At 35.3% G+C, this 22,011-nt stretch overlaps 2 protein-coding genes across 2 annotated transcripts; one reads left to right on the top strand and one right to left on the bottom strand.

Annotated features, from left to right (window-relative positions):
• Positions 1-336: 336 nt before the first annotated feature.
• On the top strand, positions 337-12,053 carry LOC113059758 (BCL2/adenovirus E1B 19 kDa protein-interacting protein 2-like). The gene is made up of 10 exons (XM_026228330.1): positions 337-592; positions 3,979-4,056; positions 4,138-4,208; positions 4,838-5,089; positions 5,198-5,389; positions 5,465-5,567; positions 5,643-5,774; positions 8,356-8,442; positions 8,545-8,643; positions 9,437-12,053. Exons 1-10 carry the CDS (start codon positions 537-539, stop codon positions 9,459-9,461), a joined length of 1,095 nt encoding a protein of 364 aa, XP_026084115.1. The 5' UTR covers positions 337-536; the 3' UTR covers positions 9,462-12,053.
• LOC113059759 (CDC42 small effector protein 1) lies at positions 11,749-21,616 on the bottom strand. Its single transcript, XM_026228331.1, has 5 exons — positions 21,464-21,616; positions 19,761-20,092; positions 16,551-16,655; positions 13,888-13,966; positions 11,749-13,800 (listed from the first exon to the last, which is right to left on the bottom strand). Exons 2-4 carry the CDS (start codon positions 19,812-19,814, stop codon positions 13,898-13,900), a joined length of 228 nt encoding a protein of 75 aa, XP_026084116.1. The 5' UTR covers positions 19,815-20,092; positions 21,464-21,616; the 3' UTR covers positions 11,749-13,800; positions 13,888-13,897.
• Positions 21,617-22,011: the final 395 nt, after the last annotated feature.

Here is a 22,011-nt window from a genome sequence, read left to right as displayed (position 1 = left end):
AGCTGCATGTGCTGCATAATATTTTTGTGGAAAATGAGATTCCTCTTTTTAAGATTCTTTGAATAAAAACTTTTTTGGAATAGCTTTTATTTTAATAATGTAAATGTTTTTACTGTCACTTTTTATCCGTTTAATGAATCCTTGCTGAATAGAAGTATTAATGTTACTGACCTCAACCTTTTGAACAGAATACAAACCACTCAATCTATGGAATAGCTAATAGTCTTTTAAAGAGGCCTGTAACCTCAAGGGTATTAGGACCATGAAGCCATGCCTGCCTGTGGCATCTTCCTCCACCTTCCCAGCCTTCCCTGTGGGGGAGCAGAAGTTCTCAGAGCAGCTGAGCCAATGGGAGACAGACAATTCAGTCAGCAGAAGTCAGAAATGCTGAAAAACCTGTACTGACAGTCAGGGCGAGTTCCCTTACACAAGACACAAGATACAGACACTGAAACTGGCTCCCACTGTGGCGACGCTCATGGAACACCTCAGATCATGCTCATCAACGCATTTCTAATTTAGACACTTTCTATTAAATGACTTTAGACATGGGGACTTACTCGGACCAGAGGGAAAGGTACATGCAAAATGGGTAAGACAAATTTTTTTTTATTTCCTATTGTCATCAGAAATCTGTCCCTCAAGACTGAAGTAACAAATAATAAATTAATGCATTTGTTTGCAGTGTAATGATTAAGTTCAACTGGCCTCTGTTCATAAAAGTTTCAGTTACTAACTGGACAAAACATATTTCTAAGATCAAAACAAGTAACATAAGAGGTCATGAGCACATACTGGATGAGTTGTTTTTAACGTTCTGGTGCACTCTGAAGCGTACAGCAGAAGGACACGAGAGAAATCCTTGTACCACTTATGTCTCTAGTTATTTAGAAAGAGGATTTCAGAAAAAGGAAGTTGCTGTTGAACTGATTTCCGGTACTTTTGCCAATCTTCTTGACTAATATTCAAGACCTAACAACCGCAGAAAGACATCTCCTCTCATATCCTGTCATCTGACAGACCATGAGATTTTCTTTCATATTTCACACAATAATAAGGACGTCACTGCTGTCATGAGTTAAAAATGCAAATCTAGATGGGAAAACGTGACAAAAAATGTAAGTTTATAAAATGTTTTAAAAGGGGGAAATACTTCTACTCCAATCTTCTCCATTGGCACCACTAATATATATATATAAATATGTCATTATAACTTTTGATGGTTTTAGACTCTAAAATTGCAATGATATTAAAACTGTTACACAATATTAATACGTTCCATACCAAATTCCAAGTTCATGTCCAGACAAGAAGAGAATGCTTGAAACTTAGTGTCATAAAAACCCTCAGTGTTTATGTGATATGACTAATAATACATCCTTAAAACAGTAAGTTACTGAAGTATTTTACCAATTAAGACAAAGGTTTTCACAACAGGCGATTACTTTACTAAATCTTGTAAGAGTTACATCAAGAACAATTGCTAAAACAGTACACACCTCAATGCTTTGCAATGAATGTATCTTGTTGTCTGCCGCAACTTTATACATTGTTCTAAAAAATGCCCTTCATATTTCTTAAAATACATTTGAACATCTGATAAGGTCTCAGTCAACACTGGGCATGAGATTACATGGAACAGTTTTGGTGCTGTATTGACTTACAGAGAGTTAGTCAGTAACTAAAAACATACAGCCTACTGTTTCAGAGCATTTCATGTTTGAAATAATGTAGTCTCTGAGCAATCCTGATGGATAATAGTGTATAGTGTATGTATCAAGTTTACAGGTTTGAAGCGAAGACAATACCATCAAGATCTGTTGACAGCACACCGGCTCATTACCTGACCAGAATCAGCTGAAAACAAAACTAGATTTTCTGGTCATTTGTGCCACGTGTAATTACCACATGACGCTGAAGAAATACTTGAGGAAGAAACAGGAACAAATTTTATGTTTGAGTTTGCATTTCACATGTTTGACACAAATATTTCAGAATATATTTGAATAGTATAGTACAGAATAGAAATTATAAGATACAATCTTGTAAAAAAAAAAAAAATTAACATGTAGATACAGTGCATGTTTTGGATAAATCTGTTCAGCGTGTAAAGAGGTATTCATCATGTTTGCGTGCATACAGTATGCTGCTGTTTCCATTCTCAAAAAATGCACTTTGAATGGAAATATATCTCTATATTGCACTGTCAGACTCAAAATGAATGTCAAATATTAATGACAAATACTGAGAAACCTTGCAACCACTTCAAAGAATAAAAGAACTGCAACTACTTGATGGCTTCAAAATGATTCTCAGTTCAATAAATTGTCATAATCAGAAAATGTTAGTGTTGTTAATTTTGCACATCACACATGTAAATGCAGCCATTTATTAATGGTTTTTAGGACCTAACTAATATGAAAAATAAATAACTAGTGTAAAATCCCAAGCAATTTCTTTACTGTTTGTGTCACAACTGACAATGTAGATGTGTCTCAGAAAAAAAGTCCCAATTTTTAAAAGCTTTAAACTATTTTAAAACTCACCAGAGCTTGTGTGAAGCTGTTGAACTCGTAGCAGCTGAAGTATAAGATAACCTTCAGGCTTAAGACTTTGATTTTGAAAGAATTAATTAATGTTTCGGTTTTAAAAACTAATGACAGACTAATGGTAAACTAATAACAACTAAAGTTAAAGTTTTGTTACAAACTGGTCATTTTATTTTTATTTAGCAGAAACCATTTGGTATTGCTGGATCTAAATCCCGCAGCTATGATGCCTTGATGTCTTGGGTTGCCTCTGCACGTACAGCAGCTGTAGGGATGTGGGCGGGGCGTTGAGGCTCTCTCAGGAGTGAAGGCTGCGTCATCAGGTGTGATGCGCCCTGATTGGCTGAATTCTGTGTTTGGAATGAAGGTTAATTTGCTTTGGTCAGGTAGAGAAAAAAAAAACAATATCTCTTTTCGTCGTAAAGGTAGATGTCGAGATTCAGTATCCTATGATAAGTTTAACTATAGCGTTTGTAATGTTCGTAGTACTTTTCTTTTCTTTTTTTAAATCAAATTAAATAGCTTGTTTTTGACGCACAGGTTAGTGGAAAGGTGAGTTTAGCATGTTTACATTGTCATTATTTACATATTATGTCCATAAAGAGCTATGTGATGGGCGTTAGCGAGGTTTCAAGTGTACACAGCCCTGTTTGTACGTGCAGTCTAATCCAACACGAATTTGTTCAGTTTTAAATCTATCTATCTATCTATCTATCTATCTATCTATCTATCTATCTATCTATCTATCTATCTATCTATCTATCTATCTATCTATCTACTATTTAATCTAGTAATCCATTTACTAGTAGTGTGGTTTATCTGTCTTTAACATCATTCTATACTTATTAGTGTCAATCAATCAGGTAACTTATTCTATACCGGATATGTATAGGTCAATATTATACATTATTACATGTCAAAATTGTTTCCAAATCCTGGAACTTGTCTCACTTATGCTCTAATGAAGAGATGAGTTTAATTGATGACAATGAAAAAAAGGCAGTGAAATGTAAATTAGGCGATATAAAATGAATGCTTATTTAAAATAGTTAAAAACAAAATGATATATTTTAACATACAGATTTACTGTTGATTTTTGGACATCTAAAATTCATGCATGAGTTTAAAAGGATTGCATGAGGTGCAGTTTTAAGCATTAATAGAACATCAAAGACTAAATCAATCTCTGTCATTTACGGCAGTAATATATTTGGAAACATTTCCAAATTGCTGGAGGTTAAATCTTTTCTATACATTGATCTTGTGTTGACCTGTTCCGTGATTAAAGCAAACAAACCTGGAATGTTGTTTTGACAAAACTGAGGAGTAAGTTACTGTCCTGCCAAGAATTTCATTGTTAATAACAAATAATACATGTTGACCAAGAAGTGCCATTGCCTTTCTTTAAATTTTCTATTTATTCCTGAAGGCATTCAGAAAACGGGAAGACCTCTGCTTTCCCTGACATGGAGCTCCGGGAGGAATGGCAGGATGAGGAGTTCCCCAGGTAAACTGTGTTAACAGATTCATGCACCTTATTTATGTTCATCTCGAATGCACATGGGAATAAATAATGTGATCTTTGTAGACCTCTTCCTGAAGACACACAGAGTCCTGGAGATGAAGAGGAAAGCCCTGGAACTGAGGGAAACAGGCCTGGTAACCTAATTTCTCCATTTAGTTACTAGCCAAAATATTTCTTATAAAAATGTGTCTCATATATATATATATATATATATATATATATATATATATATATATATATATATATATATATATATATGAGACGCACGCCACAGTTCAGCTTAGGGTTATTAAGATTTTTTTAATGTTCTGAAAGAAGCCTCTTATACTCTTCAAGGCTGTTTTTATGAAAAATCCATTAAAAACTAATATTGTGAAATGTTATTACAATTTTGAAAAAACAAAAAGTGATTTATTCTATTTATTATATTCTGTATATATTGAATTCTTAAAATCAAAACTGCATTTTCAGCAGCCATTTCCCCAGTCTTGAGTGTCACATGATCCTTCAAAAATCAGTCAAATATGCGGATCAAAAAATATTCCTTATTTTCATCAGTTAAAATCATTTAATCACAAAAAGAATTTTTGTAAACCATTCTAAAAACAAATTCATAGTTTTTGATGAATATAAATAGTTTATTTGAGGTAGATTTTCTTTTCTTTTTTTTTTTTGCTAATCTTAAACTTTTGAATGGTATTGAATATACAGTACTGTACTGTCTTTGTAATGCCTGACCTCTCTTTTTCTTTCTTTCCTCTAGTCCCTCCAACTAGCCTGGCTCTTACTGGTAATACCGTCAGGAAGAAACGACTAGTGGCGCCAACTCTTAGTTTAACACTGGACAAAACCTCTACTGACCGGAGCATGAAATCTGATGAGTTTGATGCTTCTGCCCTTTCACCATCTCCTGATGATGACCTAGAGATAGACATTAACCTGGAGGCCTTAGAGACACCCTCAGACAGCGAGTCTTACAACTTTCCAGACAGCATGCACGACTTAGAGTGGGAAGGTATTCAGTTATTTTGATTAGGGTTGTGTCATGTCTTGGTTTCACAAATGTGAGACAGAGAAATCTACACAGAGCACTGGTTTACCACTAGTACTGTGGTCGTTGCAGATGATCTTCCCAGGATGGGCAAAGCAGCAATCAGAAAAGCCAGTTTACTGGAGCACGCAGAGATGGGACACCTGGACTTGGATCAGGTGGACAGCAATGGGCGACGATGGAGACGATTTCATGTTGGCGGCCAAGACTACCAAGTCAACATGAGCGTTCTGGAGCCATACCTTCAGGTTCTTTCCCACGGAGGTGAGCTTTCGTGGAACAAGCTGAGAGGAACACGCTTTAATGAAATTACCAACTAAATTAGACCTTCTTTTTTAGGATATTTTGGGGACGGATCGACAGCCATCATTATGTTCACCTCCTGCTACCTTCCAGAAAATACAACAGAACACTATGAATATGTAATGGACAATCTCTTCAGGTAAAACCTGGTTGATTTGGTATGAATTTATATTGCAATGACTTAAATGTTTATTAATGATTTATTTGGATTTAGGTACATTATTGGCACGTTGGACTTGATGGTGTCTGAGAACTACATATTGGTGTATTTGTGTGGAATGGCCCCTCGCAATAAGATGCCTGGGATTAAGTGGCTTCGACAGTGTTACATGTCCATCGACAGACGGTGAGCTATACTAGTAGTTATTATGATGTATCATCAGTTTTATAACCGAAGACAACAACAAATTACACATTCAACTTCTGTAATGTGATGTGTTTCTGAGTAATGCACAATATTTAGCAGGCAACTTATGTAGGGCGAGACTTAATTTTATCCATCAGGATTTTATTTCCGGTGTTATATAATGATATTATTGATTAATTTATTTTCTCTTTGATTATGATTATGAAACCAAACTTTGTGATGGGAAAAAAAATCAATTGGTTAAATTTTGATTTCATATGGTTTTTAAAGACTCCACGGAATGGTTTGACGAATGATGTTTCTTATTTTGACATATTTACTTTGGAAACAGGAAGCTGTGACAGGGCAGATTTTGAGACGCTGCCTGGAATACAAAACAAAACAAAGCTACTTTCTTTTAAAATTTGGGGATGGGATGTTCTCATTCTAGATTGTGTCAAAAATATGTATGCACCCCTGAGCACCCCTGTTTGGTTCACTTTCAAGAGCAAGACTAATTTTTAAATGTGTATATCTGGGAGGGGGAAAAAAACAACAACGTATCACCGTTGCCACAAAAATATTAAGCAGAATAACTGTTTTTAACATTTTTTTATAATAAGATGTTTTCTTAACCAAATCGGCATAATACAAATATCTGAACGATCATGTGACACTGAATTCTGGAGTAACGGACCCTTGAAATTCAGTTACAGAAATAAATTACATTTTAAAATATATTGCAACAGTAAACAATTTCTTATAATTGTAATAATATTTCACACAATTGCTGTTTTACTGTATTTCTGAACTCTAGTGTAGACAAAAAAACAAGCACTAAAACAAGCCACAAAACAGTTTTTTGACGTCTTATGAAACAACAGTGGCACTTCCCATCAGTTCCAGAAGAGGGAGCTTGTGTGTAAGCTCTGCCTGTGCCAGTCTCGCTTTAGTTTAGTTCCTGTTGAACATGAGAACCCACCTCCACTCTCTTTCTTAATGCCCCTCTTATGAAATATGATAGGAATGCTGTGGACTCATACATAGAAGGCCATGTTATCGGAGTTCTTCCAGACATTCCTCAGATAACCTTTGACCTCTTCTCAGCTGTCATGTGTTTTTGCTGTTGTTGCTATATTTTTAGATTGCATGCTTCATTGCGGATTAGTTGCTTAAGGTTTAAAACTCTTGTGTCGGCTCTTCAAGGCCAGTGTGGCAGTTCTCAATGGACGTCAGTGTTATTTATAAAATCTCTATTTACTTTGTTTATGTACAGTCAGCCAGTCATTATCCTAAAATAAACCCGACGGGGTGATTAGAATCAGGTTGATCCTAAAAGGGTCTGTTTTGCTATTATTGACCAGCAAAAGAATTTCCATAGTAAATTAATGTTTAATTTCTCTATACTTTCTGGCATAGCTGTCTCGCAGATGTATTTCATTCCTCCAGGTGAAGGTCAGTCTCATAAATGTTTTATGTGAGGAATTCGTAAACTCTGGAAATTCAAGGTCTGCTTATCATGTGAGATCAATTTGGGAAATGAGGAACTGAGGAGTGTGGGACGCGATTTGTCATCCCTGCTGGCTCTGTTGCGTCACTGGATGAATTTTCCTCTGCGATCACTCATAAGCTGCTGACTGTACAGACGGCAACAAAAAACCACAGAAACAAACAGTCAAGCATGACTTCACACAATCAAAGAGGAACTGCGAGGAGAAAAATTAACTCAATGTGAAATGCCAGTGAATCTAAAGGGAAACTCCTGCGATAAAGCCAATTAAGCTACACTCTTCACAGTTTCAGAGGAAACGCTGACCTTTTCTTACATCACATTTAAAATCTGAGATCAAAATCACATTGGAATAAACATTTAGCATTTCGTATTCTAACAAAAATGGCTATAAATACTGAAGTATTTACCAAATATCAGATAAGTGAATGGTTGTTTCCGTATGGCTTCCACTGGTATACAAAGATGCACTTTGAAATTTTTTAAGCAAAAAAGGGGGATAAAACAAAACCAATGTATATATATATATATATATATATATATATAGAGAGAGAGAGAGAGAGAGAGAGAGAGAGAGAGAGAGAGACTGTTTGGAATTTTTTTTTATTTGATTTAAAGATTCATAGATTATTTTTTACTAACAGTCTCAGACTTTTGGACCCCACAGTAGATCAGAATAAATTATTTTGTAGCAATCAGAATAATCTCTTTGAGCCTTACAACCCCTAACCCTTAAATAACATATGCACAAAAAACAAACAGAAAAAAGGTTCAATGTGCGATGATTTTTTAAATCAGTGGAATATGTTCTAAACAGACTGTCGTCCCCAAGTTTCTGCCTGTCTGTGTTCCATGATTCAACGTGGTTTCACACGGGTCAGGGTGGTGCTGGTGCCAGTCAGCGATTGCTCCCTCGTGTCGTCATGTTCTGCTGGCATCGTGCTTCTCCAGTGGGAGAACCAACCAGTCACTGGAAACAAAATAGTTTAATGTGCCAGTACATAGGTATTTGCCTTTGCTTTTCTGATTGAGGTATTAAATATATTTTCTTTTATGATAAACCCTCTGCAGGTTAAGAAAAGACTTGAAAGGGCTTTTCGTGGTTCACCCAGCCTGGTACGTGAGAGCGTTAATCACCGTCATCAAACCCTTCATCAGGTGAGCGTGGATGAACATTAGTTCAGCAAACACAGCTCAAAATGTCATTATCATTATCAATACCTAACGCTCTCAGACTGACCCGTTTCCTCTCTCTTGCAGTGAGAAATTCAGCAGGAAGATGCGCTTCATCCACAGCTTGCAGGAACTGGCAGAGTTTGTTCCTGTGGCCCAGCTGCAAATCCCAGACTGCATCAGACAGTGAGTGTCCACGTCAAGCCACAGTAGTGCGCTGTCATTAATCTAAACCTGCACTAAACACATACATTCTTTCCATAAAGGCTTGTTTTATATTTGAGTCCAGCTTCTATAATACAATCTAGTCATTTCTCTATTAAAGAAATGTCTATTATGAAATGTCAATTAATTAATGATAAATGACCAGAAGTGTTGAGGGGAAAGAGGAAGAAATAGGGTAAGGGAATTATAAAAGTTTGACTCATATTACATTCACTGGTAATCATGTTTTTCATTAAACAATTACATTTCCTGATAAAATTTATTCGTTAAATATTTGTTGAACCTTTTAAAATAAAACATTTATGAATAGATCCTAATTATTCCATTTCAAAAATATATTCATTAGATGTTTTCATAAAATAAAGATTTCTCGATCATTTAAATGAATACGTTTCTGGAAAACATTTGATTGTATTACTATTTTAAATAAATACTAAAATTATACCAGTGAAAGTGATGTTGGTTTTATGAGACTTGTAGAATTTCCTGACCACCTCACTATTTCCGTATCATATCTCGTTTTTTCTCTGTAAATAACGGACATGAAATGTACCATTAAATGTGTATTTCATAAATATTATCAATACAATGAATGCTTTATACCTTCTGTATCATCTGTAAATAAATGACATCAAAAAGTATCCATTGAGATTGAAATATTTTCTAAATAAATTAGATCTACTTTTAATTCTTAATTGTTTTGACTAAATAGAAAGTGCTACCGGTGATGGAGATGATTTGATTTGTTCTGCAGGTATGATGAGCAGATGAACAGGTGAAGGTTTGTGATGGAAGGAGAGCAGAGGTGTACATACTGTACAGACTTCACACTGGACTGGGGTGACTGACATGCATGTGAGATTTGGAGCTGGCTGGGGTTAAAGGTCAAGCTTTAGGGCAAATGCCCTAATGACAGAAAAACAGCTTCCTGCCACACGGCTCTTTGATGAAATACAAAGACAGTGTTGTGCTTCAGAGAGACACAGCTGTGTCATGCTGCAAGGTGGGTCAGGACAGTTCTGTTTGACGTCATGGCTTTTAGACTGTTACACAAAAACAGACAAACTTGTTATGTTTCGCAAACTGTAGAGAATCACATTAATTGATAATAATTAATTTTCACAAAACTTATTATGTTTAGGCATGAGAAATACTTCTATTTAAACATTTCATTTTTGCCTTACAGCGAACATACCCAAATTAGGATAAATATTAGTTTGAATATTTGCACTAAATGGATCCAAAATATTGTACGTTATCTGAAACCTGTAGAAACCAACAAATGTATATGGTTCAAACTACTATCTGGCTGTTTTTATAAGTCTTGTAAAGTGGTACTGATTTTATTTTATTGAAATTGTTTTTATATATTCTGTAAAATGCATTGTAGTTGAGGGTTTAATCACGTGTGAAAGTTTTTAGCACAGATGCAGCAATGCTCAAACTTATTGCAAAATCAGAACGCTATTAGAAACGGAGTGTGTAATATTGCTGTAAGAAGCCGCATTGTTCAGTTTATATTTGTACATACTTGTTGCAAATATAACCGTGCTTGGTTTTCTTCTGGAATATGGAAGGGAAATGCTCTCTAATATTCAGCTGCTGCTGCCTGTAAAGTGGCCCATTGAATGTGCTCTCATTTAATAGACTCTTATGTGCAAATATTTATACAAGGCCACACCTGAACAACCTGAGCTTTCAAACTGCACATACTACATGTATGTCTCGTCTATGATATTTAAGGAAATAAAGGGTTATATTAAAACACCTGCTGTGATTTACTGTTGTGATTTCACTGTTAATTGTAATGAGGAAATAGTGGGAAGCGAATTTTTTGTATTTTTTGAGAGTCGCTATGGAAATATTCCTTCACCTTTCAGGAAACCGGCTCTGGCAGAGGGAGGAAGTGAGGTAGCTGAGAGGTGAAACTTTTTTTTTTTTTTTTCCTCTGAAGTCACAAACAGGAACAGAGCGAGAACTACTGGAAGGTTAAATAACAGATTCCCGTTGTAACGCTTTATGTGCCAGATGTTGGGTAATGCAAGTCAATAATGTTTAGTAAAAATTAAAGTTCATGTCTTGGATTTGTCTAAGCAAATAATTCACTGAATCGATGCATTAGTATTCAATGCAAAAAAAACACACTTTTTCTTATATTTTTCTTTTTTAATCTAATATATATTTTAAATCTTGATTACAAAAATAAACCATTATATACTAAAACCCTAGCCATTTCAACCCTGTTAAAAACTGATATTGTTTGCTGTGAAACATTGTATCCTATCTTTTTAATAAAAATGTTGAATTTCTGAATAAGGAGGCATGTTTAGTAAATGTAAGCACCTGAAAGATCTCAAAAGGTGTACACAATCAGTCCCCCACAGTCTGCTTTACTGTTCTTCAAGCCATTGTGAGAAAAAGGAAATTAAAATGCAATGTGCTTTGTTAGGCTTGAGACCTAAACAAGCTTTGTGCCAAGGGTCCATTGTTTTTGTGGGTGTCTTATGCAAACTTTCACGCGGTGTTCCATGAGCTGCTTTACTAATGACTGTTACAGCAGATGTTAAAACATAATTTAGGGATCAGCTTTGATTTCTTCGCTCTTAAATTTAAATCTTACATTTGTACGAACATGTATGGCAAGGAAAACAAAACACCAAGTCCATGAGCCCTCACTAAATGCCCTTCATATATTTACAGTAATAAGAAAATCCTGTTTAAATCTATATTTATTGGATTAGTTATGAGTGTTTGAAAACAAATGTAAAGGCACCTGTACTCCTTTTTGCAGCCAATATGGAAGTCTGTTTCTGCCGTGGAGTAAAAAAATTAAGGTAATTGTGCCTTTTTCTTGCAATTCTGAGAAAATGACAATTGTTAGATGAAAAGTTGCATTCTTTTGTTTTTTTCTCTCCGTGGCCGGAAGAAAAAAACAGAACTGCGATATGTAAACTCAGAATTCAGAGGAAAAAAGTCTGAACTGCAAGATGCAAACAAGGAATTGGGAAGAAAAAAAAAAGCTGAATTCGGAGTTTACATCTTACAAGTGACTTTTTTTCTTCAGAATTGAATTAGAAAACTAGTTTTTATTAAAGTCATGCAGACACAAAGTAAAATAATGTCATTTAAAAATGCACTTAAAAAAAATACACATTAGATAATATTACTTTGCATATCTCAATAAAAACCCAACAGACTGCACTTTGTACAATTGTATTGTTACAAACCAAAGCACAATAAAAACATAACATCATGCCATATGAACAGAACATTGTTACTGCTCACATCTGATCACAAAATCAATCTGTTGGACTAATAGACTAAAAGATGTTTATATAAAAGAATAAAAGTATTAAAGACAAAAAAAAAAAGCCTAATGAGTGCTTTGCACAAACATTATGGCTTTAAAAATACAGATACTTATAAAAAATAATAAAAAAGCCCAAACAGTCACACAAACAAAACCAAAAAGTGAGAGAATCTGCAAGCAACATGTATAATTAAGTTAAGGGAGCTGTCGAGGTCTTTGGCTGAGATGCAGACATCTGCATGTTTCACTACACTGTCAGCTCAGAATGAAATGCATTTCCACTAAAAATAGGCTTAAACTCTAGATTTCTAAAGCAACATGCACATTCTGAAAGCTTTCGCTACGCACATTTTTGTCCTATGACATACCCTAACAAATTACAGCAAACACTTAAAGTAAATTACAGTTTGGGATCTTGCAAAGCAATGCATTCAAAATAAAACATCACAATTACAAGCAAAAACATTGTGTTTAAAATCTCAGCCCGACATTGTGCTTCATTGAGCTGCATTCAAAAACAAAGTACAGAGAAAGTATACAAAGTGTGTGTGTGTGTGAACCAGTGATTTAATCGTGGTGCCGTGTGAGGACTGGAAACACAGAAAGTGTGCGTTTGAGCTTGTGTGGGGTGGAGCCTGATGTGTGAAAATGAGAGTGTGGTTTAAATGACAAAGGGCAGTGGCTCGCTACCGGCAGGAAGAAACCGTTCAAAGTCTCCACTCACATTAACAGATAATAGCTTTTTTATAATACTTAAGGATTAAAGACATAAAAAAAAATGATACTCATCCTTACATCATTCCAAACTTAAACGCAGTTATTCTTTTGACAGTGGAGAATTTTAGAAGCCTGTTAGTTGCTCCCCTACCCCCAAAAATAAAATAAGCGCAAAATATGGTCCACCAAAATCATTTTATACTCCTGTCACCTGAAGCCCTATGATCACTTGCCAAATTATCGACTCAATGTTTCTGTAGCATGTAATTCTCACATTAACATTTCACTTGAGAGGACGATAATCAATGAATAACGGCACATTTGGTCTGTTACTCAAATAAATCAATTGGAAAACTTGGAATACGGGCACTTTTAGAAACAACTTAAACATTGTTGTGTTACTCCACATTGATGTTAAACTGAAAATCACTGTATGAAAACTTATAGAAACTTATATGGGTTTGGAATGACTTGAAAATTAATTTTGTTTATAGTCATAAAGGCCATTATTTGTTAATGCAATATCAGACGTGGAAATAAAAAAAATATTCCATATTTTCATATTATATTAATCTTCAATACACATACCGGATTGTTTTGTATAATGCACACGATAATGGTATTGGTGCACATACATTTCCATTACAAAACAAAAGCAAACACACACTTGCGCACACCCTTATCAATGACAGTCTATGACAAACATGCCAGTTGTAACTTTGGGAAGGCAGTCAAATAGTCCCCTGTGTTAAAGCGATAAGTGCCTCTCCTCTTCCACAGCAAGCACAGCCAGTGCCTCAAATGCACACGGCACACATTCACACTCTTCTCATATAATCCGGTCCAAATTTAACAACAGTCTTAGAGTGAGGTGGCGGGAGGGGAGGGGGGGGGGTGTTGAAACATCTCATCTGAGACATTCCTGAGGATCCAAAGCATAAAAACCTGCATGTTGGTAGCTGCAGCAAGGAGGTTGTCGATTTTGTGACCAGGATGTGCGCTTGATCTCCTCGTCACCGGTGCAGTGCTGCTAGCTGCACAGGCTCTGCTGAGGACACTTAACGGGGCTTCGGGTAAAAAAACAAAGACGCCTGGGGAACAGATGAGGGTCTGTGGTTAAAACGGAGTGAATGAGAGAGGATGGAGAGGAGAAGGAAAGTGTGTGTGTTCATACTCACAGGTGAAGGGCTATAACAAGCTGTTTCGTCCATTAGCATGAGGCACTTTGGATCTCATTTGTTCCTGTATCGGGCCAGACTGCAAAAGGAAGTGACACAATCACGCTATTGGCATGGAAAACATGCATAATTATTTATATTAAATCCAGTTTAACAAACACAGCTATACTTTTAGTAGCACAGTAAGTGGTCATCAAGTGAAAATTTTTATCTTCAAGTGAGGTTAAAGAATGTGATACACACACACACACAAAAAAAACAACTTTCTTCTGAGTCAAACAAAATATAATTTATTGAATGTTACTGCTATTAAAGAAGCACACACACACACACACACACACAAGTAAAAAAATAAATAAATAAAACCATTAAAGTGATAATAATGACAATATTATTTTAATATTATTGCTATTATTTATAATGAAAACAAATCCAATTTGAATGTCAACCAAATTTTAGTACTATATACACAATACTTTACGTAGAAAAATTAATAGTACTACAATGAATACTAATATCATTACCATAATTATAAATATTTTTTACTCATACTTAAATTATAATAATATTAATACAACAACTACAAACTATTTATTAATAATAAATATTATTAATGTAATACAAATTAAAAATTTAATTAGTTTATACTATATACACAAATACTTTATACAGCAAAAATAACAAATAATAATAATATCATTTTACTATATTATATATTATAATAATAAAACTTGAAAATAATGAGTGTCATCTCTGCAAATGAATATTTTTTTATATGGCATAGTGTTCATATAGATAGAAACAAACAGTAAAATAAATTCACACTTCAAAAGGTGGAGCTGAAGAAAAAAAACATCCTTCATGCAACAACAAGCCTGTTTTACACACACACACACACACACACACACACACACACACACACACACACACAGAGCTCTTCACAGCGTCACACCCATTGTTACATCATGCGTCTCAGGATCTCACAGCAGAACGAGGAGGAAGTCCATTTCACTGGGTTGTTTCATGCGTAATTTCTCAATGCAACACAAAAGAACAGAACCACAAGGGAAAAGCCAGCGGGTCAGTCACCTGTGTTCAGCACATGGACTGTGAAAGGTTCATATCAAACAATATCGCTTATCACTAGAAGTTTCAGCTATCAGTGCTGTATTGTTAACAGATCCAGCCTTTCTTTGATAAAAGTGCTAAAGCCGCCATTGAATATAAAGCTAATTTCTTAAAAGGTGTTGACTCCACTAAGAGCTATACCTTTTGCAAACCACACATGAAGCTATAGATTGGCAAACATCAACATAAAATAAAAAAAATAAAAAAAATCAATCAATCAGTGACCACTGCAAAGACCTTGACTAACATTTCCTCATTTAAAGAGCCTGACGGGACGCCCGCCAACATTCCTCTGAGCAAGTTGCAGTCTGCTCGATTCTGCCCAGGTATTCAGACCCTGTGTGAGCTGCAGGATTAGGTAACACCTCACCTTCTTATTTGACAACACAACAGCCCAATGAACGTCCCACTTCAGGAACACAAGTTACACATGCAGCATGTCTACCATATTCAGTTGATCTGTGAATTAAACGGATCTGACACCTAAGCAATTATATATATATATATATATATATATATATATATGTGTGTGTGTGTGTGTGTGTACGTATATATGACCCTGGACCACAAAGCAAGTCTTAAGTCACTGGGGTATATTTTTAGCAACAGCCGAAAATACATTGTATGAGTCAAATTTGTAGATTTTTCCTTTATGCCAAAAATCATTAGGATATTAAGTAAAGATCATGTTCCATAAAGATATTTTGTAAATTTCCTACCGTGAATATATTAAAACATCATTTTTGATTAGTAATGTGCATTGCTAACAATTCATTTGGACAACTTAAAAAAAAAATGTAAATAGGCGATTCATCTTCAATAATGAACCGTTCTCTGCGGCTCTGTGTAACAAAAAACATTGAAATTGTATTGCATAACTCATTAAATCTTTACATAAAAATAGTAACTATAATAAAATATATCTTAGTGTTCCTGTAGCTCAACTGGTAGAGCATTGCGTTAGCAAGCAAGCTAGCACAAGGTTGGGGGTTTGATTCCCCGGGAACACATTATAGGTAAAAATTGATAGCCTGAATGCACTGTAAGTCGCTTTGGATAAAAGTGTCTGCTAAATGCATGAATTTAAATTTATTTAAATTTAATCTTAAATATTACTACTCCCAAGCTCATCAGAATTCTTGACATCTATGATGTCCTTACATAAAAATATATATTAGTGCTACTACCAAATGTCATTATTATTGTGTAATTGTAATTATTTATTATTATAAAGACAAACTGAAAAACTTGGCAGCACAGGCTGACCACTTTATCAGGGAACCCCCAACATCAAGCATTTATACATGACATGTTCATATTTGAGGGAAAAATAAAAGAGAAAAAGGCAAAAAAAAAAAAAAAATCGAAAAGGTAGTGGGTGCCAGGTATATATGTACAAAGATCCAATCTGGTATGAGCAAGTGTTTCAGTAAAGAATCCATTTAGAAGGATTCTGTCACTGTAAATTAATTATAGCCATGCCCTAATGTTAAAATGAGAGTCTCAATGTACCAACAGAATAAAGCATGTCTTACCGGTTGCATGCCATCTGCCATTTCACCAGAGCCTATGTGTGTCAGATGAATGAAGTTTGTGGGCTCTCCGATCATGCTCCGGTCAATTCTCCTTCGTTTCTTCTTCTGTGAACATAGGTGCTTAAATTAACAAAGGTCAAGCATAAAAATACAAAGCACTTGATCTGCAAATTGGTAAAACAGCATGACATAAACCCAAAGAGTTGAAAATATAAGTGTAGTGAGTGGTCAACGAAGCCTGTCGTGTGACCACACCAGTGTCTGGGTGACATTACACTAATGTTTCCCTATGGAATCCATTCCTGAAGATGAGCAGGATTCACTGAGCTCCTAAAAATCCTCAAGTGTTATACAGTTTATAGTTTCTTTTCTGTGTTTCCCATAACTTTGCGGGAGAGTTAGTCAGAGATTATATAAGTATATCTAAAAAAAAACCTTGTATCAACAACCTGAATAATTATTTGATGAGATCATGTGCCATAGTAAGGGGTGTTGGCATACGTGCCCTTACTTGTCTGTCCAGAGTGAACAAAGTGCATTTTACAGAAAATACAGCACTGGATTAATACTGACAATCACAAAATACATCTTCTAGACTTAACTGAAATCTCGCATTCCAGTTTTTGAAACAGACCAGAGTTTGTTCGATGTCATCATTTGGTTAGTGTAAAGGCAGATATGCAAACCGAACCCATGTACATTGAACTCTAGTATCAATCACAATTTGTATGAACCATCCTTACTCGCAGTGAGTCACTAATCATTACATATTTATGAATTTGCATAATAATAACAACACTTTTCCATTTCAACATTCTTATCACATGAATTGTTCTTTCTTTCTAAACAACAGCAATAAGATTTCTAATTAAATATTCGTCAATATGCCACATCTAATAAACGCTTTAAAATACAATTCTGAATAAAACAGCACTATCAATTTTTAGTTTTAGTTTATGCATGATGATGAAGATTATAACAAATGAGAAGAACATAAAAAGATTTTTTACTTTATTATATCCAAAGTTATTTTTTTTCTAAATAATAGTGATATTCATTCTTAAACTGACGCTTTGACTCAGTACCGGCAACATGTCTTACGTAACCCCAGACATCCTTGAAAGGTGTTTACTTTCAGAATCTTTATATCGTCAATGGCCCATATCAAAGCAAACCCTTGCCACATGCTTGAGTCCTTATCACTTTCTCTGATGTAAGGGGGCACTTTAAATGTAATCATTTTATCTAAATCAGTCTGAGAAACTAGCTCTTGCAACTGGGACGTAGCATTGGTCTGTTACAGATGCCCACTGCTGTCTTACCTCACCCCCCACCCAACAATAGAACAAACAAGAACCTAAAAATAAAAAGAGGAAGGAGGGAGGAAAAGAATGAGCACTCCCAGCTCTGAGGAGCCAGCTTCCCTTCAGAACCCCCTGTCATTGTTACAGGAGACCACGGTAAACCTGGGTCACTCATCATTGCTTCAGAATCCCAATCCAGATAAAAACAGACGGACTAACAAAGACTGAATTAAGCCAAGTAATCCGTCAAATATGCAAAACTGTACTAGAAAAATAAACACCACTCTTTTACTTACAGAAATATTAAAGGGATAGTCCACTCCCAAAATACATTTTTGCGATCATTTAGTCTTTTCCTCCAAATTCTGACTTTCTTTTGCTCATACAATACCAAAGGAGATGTTTAGCAGAATGTCTGAACATCCAAACTTGCTCTTTTGCAATGAAATGAAAGTAGACCGCCATGGACTGTTGTGTGCCAAAAAGGATCATAAAAGCACCATAAAGAGCTCCATATGACTCATGCTCTACATTCAAAGTCTTTTAAAGCCATTCAATTGTTTTGTGTGAGGAACAGACTGGTATTTAAGTCGTTATTTACATTAAACTGCTTTTAAAACTTGCCACATCGTGATCAGAACTTCAGAAACAGTAACTTTTGAGGTCAAGCCTGGTACAATGAATTTTGTGGTGCCACGTTTGAATATGCACGACCGTGAGTAAGGTTTAAGAGCTAAAACAATAGCAACAGAGAATAGCAACCTATATCAAACAATCATATGGCTTTAGAAGACTAACAGTATGTGTAATACAGTATAGGCATATATAGTGTCTGAGTCATATGCAGTACTTTTATAGTGCTTTTTGTTTGTTTTGGAGTCTGACAGATAGTGGTCACCGTATTTTCATTGGATGAAGTTGAAGAGTCAACATGTTAAGCTTCCACTTAAGAAAGTTAGAAATGATTGGGAGTAAATGATGATAAAACTTTCATTTTTGTGAACTTAAAAAAAACAATAGCACATGAAACACCACTATTCAAAGTTTTGGGGTCTGTACAATTTTTTTTTATATTTTCTAAAGACGTCTCTTATGCTCATCAATGCTGCAATTATTTAAAAACAGTAAAAAAAAAAAAAAAAAAAAAAAGTAATATTGCTACATTTTATTAGCATTTGAAACAACTGTTTTGCATTTTAATATATTTTAAATGTATTTATTTGGTGGCGAAGCTAAATTTTCAGCAGCCATCACTCCAGTCTTAAGTGTCACATAATCCTTCAGAAATCAAGAAACAATTTTTATTATTAATTTTTCTTAGAAAAAAATAGTTGAAAGAACAGCATTTATTTGAAACCGAAATCTTTTGCAACATTGTAAATGTCCCCATTGTTGCGTTTGATTAATTTGATGCATCCTTGCCAAATAAAAAATATATACTTTTTATTTTATTATTTTTTTATGTACTCCCAATGAGCTTTTTAACTGTGGTCTATATTCTTGATAGAAGTCAAATATGCAGTGGTTTGGATCCATAATTCTACATGTTCATCCATTCAATGACAGAGAATTCTTTGTCCATCTTTGTTTCACGTCTGGCTTCACTCTCAAAAACACAAACTCTTAAGACTATCTGGGTCACATTCACACCAGCTGAAAGGTTTCTTTTCTATGGTAGACCAGCGGGAGTAATTCTTCGCGTGATTAGCGAACACAAAACTCGCATGAGCCACGGGGAATGCCTAATTGACGAAATTAGTCCAGATGTTGTTCTCAAAGGGAGCCTGATGTCACAGTACCTGTGATTCATGTAGATTCTTGAAAACTAGGCTTTATTGTATTAAAAACGGCTTATGGTGGAAGCCTGGGAAACAAAACTATAAATCTCTCCAAATGAGACACTTACCGGAGGAGGTTTGGCTACCACGCAGCAGCCGATCTTATGCCAGAATGCACTCATCTCCGGCAAGCACCGGTTGGGTTCCCCCCTCTCTCTCGCCACCCTGCAGGCCGGTTACAGACGAGATAGAGAGAGAATCTAATCCTCAACACCCAGCGATAGAAGCTGTGGCTCGTCCAAGAACCTCTGTCCTGATCACTGACAGAATCCTTGTTGATGTCTTTGCTTTAAGTCTATATACAAGACCGCTTATTCCTTCAGTTATTCAAGGCCCCTTATTTCGAGTTGATTCTGTAGGACTGTGGGGTTTATATGAGGCAGAGCGGTTACAGATGAGTCTGTTTAATGAAAGAAAGAAAGAAAAATGAATTTCAGTGAAGTAGACCTGAATCCATCACACAAGCACTCCATAAATCATACATTTAACATACTACATACAAAACACTGAATGACACGGATTACGAATGATTAATATCTAATCATAAATTAAAGATACGGACTGCCATTTTATAATCTTGTAATTTCTTTCTTTGGCACTGTGATAAATACCACGATAGCACGTGTCTTTGCTCACATGCCGCCTGTCTCTGGGACGTTTCCTATCAGATGTCAAATAGACGTTTAGAAAATGATATTAAGATGTTTAAGATTTAGAATGCATGTTAAGATGACATCTTAAAAGATATCTCTCAGATGTTTGTACACAGTCGATGCTTTCCAGATTAAGCGATCTTTAACAGACGTATGGGTGTTATCTGGCTAATATGGAACTGAACAGTTATCTTATTCATTTACATTGTGGTACTCCATATAACTTTTTTTTTTTTTAAAAAGTGATTTTTTTTTTTGTAAAAGAAAATGCACTATAGCAGCACCATCATGAAGTGATATGATATTACCTTATCATATTGTAACACCATGGTAATACTGATATATACTATTATGCTGAATTATTAAAATATTCATACTGGTATTAACACGACACCCCAATTAATTAAAAAAATATATTAATATTAAGATGGCATATCGTAAAAAAGAAGTACCATGGACGTTTCTTTTAATGAATAAAAATTAATTACACAAACTAATCTTTGGAGTCGTCTTAAAGTGAGCTGAACTCCCTAACTAGACAGTAATAAAAAGGCTCTTTATGCTGTCTAGGAAGGCAGTTCACTCGTTTCTTGGACAAGGAGTACACTTCATAGTGCTAAACCGTTCCAACCAAGTGAAATAAACGGAAAATCAGTTAACCATCCCGTTAAATTGACAGCTACTAAAACAAACCTAGAATAAAGAATTCAGTAAACGCGTAAACACGGTTGACAAACGTTACAGAGAAACCAACCACTCAGTCGCAAGCACAGCTCCAGAGGGAGTTTTCAGGAAAACAGTGTGTAAAAGTTTAAAAACGTTTTTTCCCCTCTCATCGACCAGTCAGCAGCAGCAGCTCGACGGTTAAGTTGTCAGAGAGAGTCATCCGACTGAAGTGAACTAGACTTTATCTTTCTTATCTTTCTAGTCTTTATTACTCAAGCACATAGGCGCTGGTCCTATTCAAACTCAACTATAACTGAAAGTTTGGCACAACAACCCTGCTCGATCGATCCCGGGCCATGTTAGCGGCTCAAATGAATTGATAAAGTTCAATGGAGACTCGGAAAGTTATTCTATTTTCAAGAATACATTGAAATTGAAAGAAAAAACGTTACCTTGAGGTAAACGAGAGTCCCAGTGATCAGCTGGAGTGAAGCGACTCTTGTGCGGTGGAGAGCTGAGGGTGAAATGACTCTGTGTTTCCAGATCCCTGAGGTGTGGTTGAAGTTCCCCCATTAATGAGAAAATCCTCCAAACCAGAGACCATCAGCGCCACCAACGGTCTACAGAGATATATACAATATATCTGATGAACGGCGTGGGCATAACAATATAATATCTGTCTTTCTTTCATAGCTTTGTTGATGAAAATAGAGCGGTTTATGCGAACGAATTTACTCCAATTTTTTTTATTTTACTCCATCTAAATTTCTCCCTTAGGTTTCAGTGCTGAAGATTTAAAAGCAAATCAGTGTGCACTTTTGCAGTAAATTGTGTATTAAACATAATCCAGTGTAACGTTACCTCATTTGGAAAATGATGATGATGATGATTATTTATTTTGTATTATTATTATTATTAGTGTATATACTGATGAGAAAAACAACAACAACAGAATATATTTTAATGCAAAATGTTATATTCATTAAAAATATTTAATCTA

The sequence above is a fragment of the Carassius auratus genome, chromosome 41, assembly GCF_003368295.1.
Source record: "Carassius auratus strain Wakin chromosome 41, ASM336829v1, whole genome shotgun sequence".
NCBI classification, from domain to species: Eukaryota; Metazoa; Chordata; class Actinopteri; order Cypriniformes; family Cyprinidae; genus Carassius; species Carassius auratus.
Note: the sequence above shows the minus strand (reverse complement) of the source record. Positions and strands in the feature narration are given on the sequence as shown.

Excerpts from the sequence above, each read along its gene's own strand:
- LOC113059758 (XM_026228330.1), top strand. The coding sequence starts at position 537 with ATGACTTTAGACATGGGGACTTACTCGGACCAGAGGGAAAGGTACATG. Across the intron at positions 593-3,978 it reads GAAAGGTACATGCAAAATGG|GCATTCAGAAAACGGGAAGA; the intron begins GTAAGACAAATT and ends TTATTCCTGAAG. Across the intron at positions 5,390-5,464 it reads TCAGGTTCTTTCCCACGGAG|GATATTTTGGGGACGGATCG; the intron begins GTGAGCTTTCGT and ends CTTCTTTTTTAG.
- LOC113059759 (XM_026228331.1), bottom strand. The coding sequence starts at position 19,814 with ATGAGTGCATTCTGGCATAAGATCGGCTGCTGCGTGGTAGCCAAACCT. Across the intron at positions 16,656-19,760 it reads TGGTAGCCAAACCTCCTCCG|AAGAAGAAACGAAGGAGAAT; the intron begins GTAAGTGTCTCA and ends CTATGTTCACAG. Across the intron at positions 13,967-16,550 it reads TGGCAGATGGCATGCAACCG|TCTGGCCCGATACAGGAACA; the intron begins GTAAGACATGCT and ends TTCCTTTTGCAG.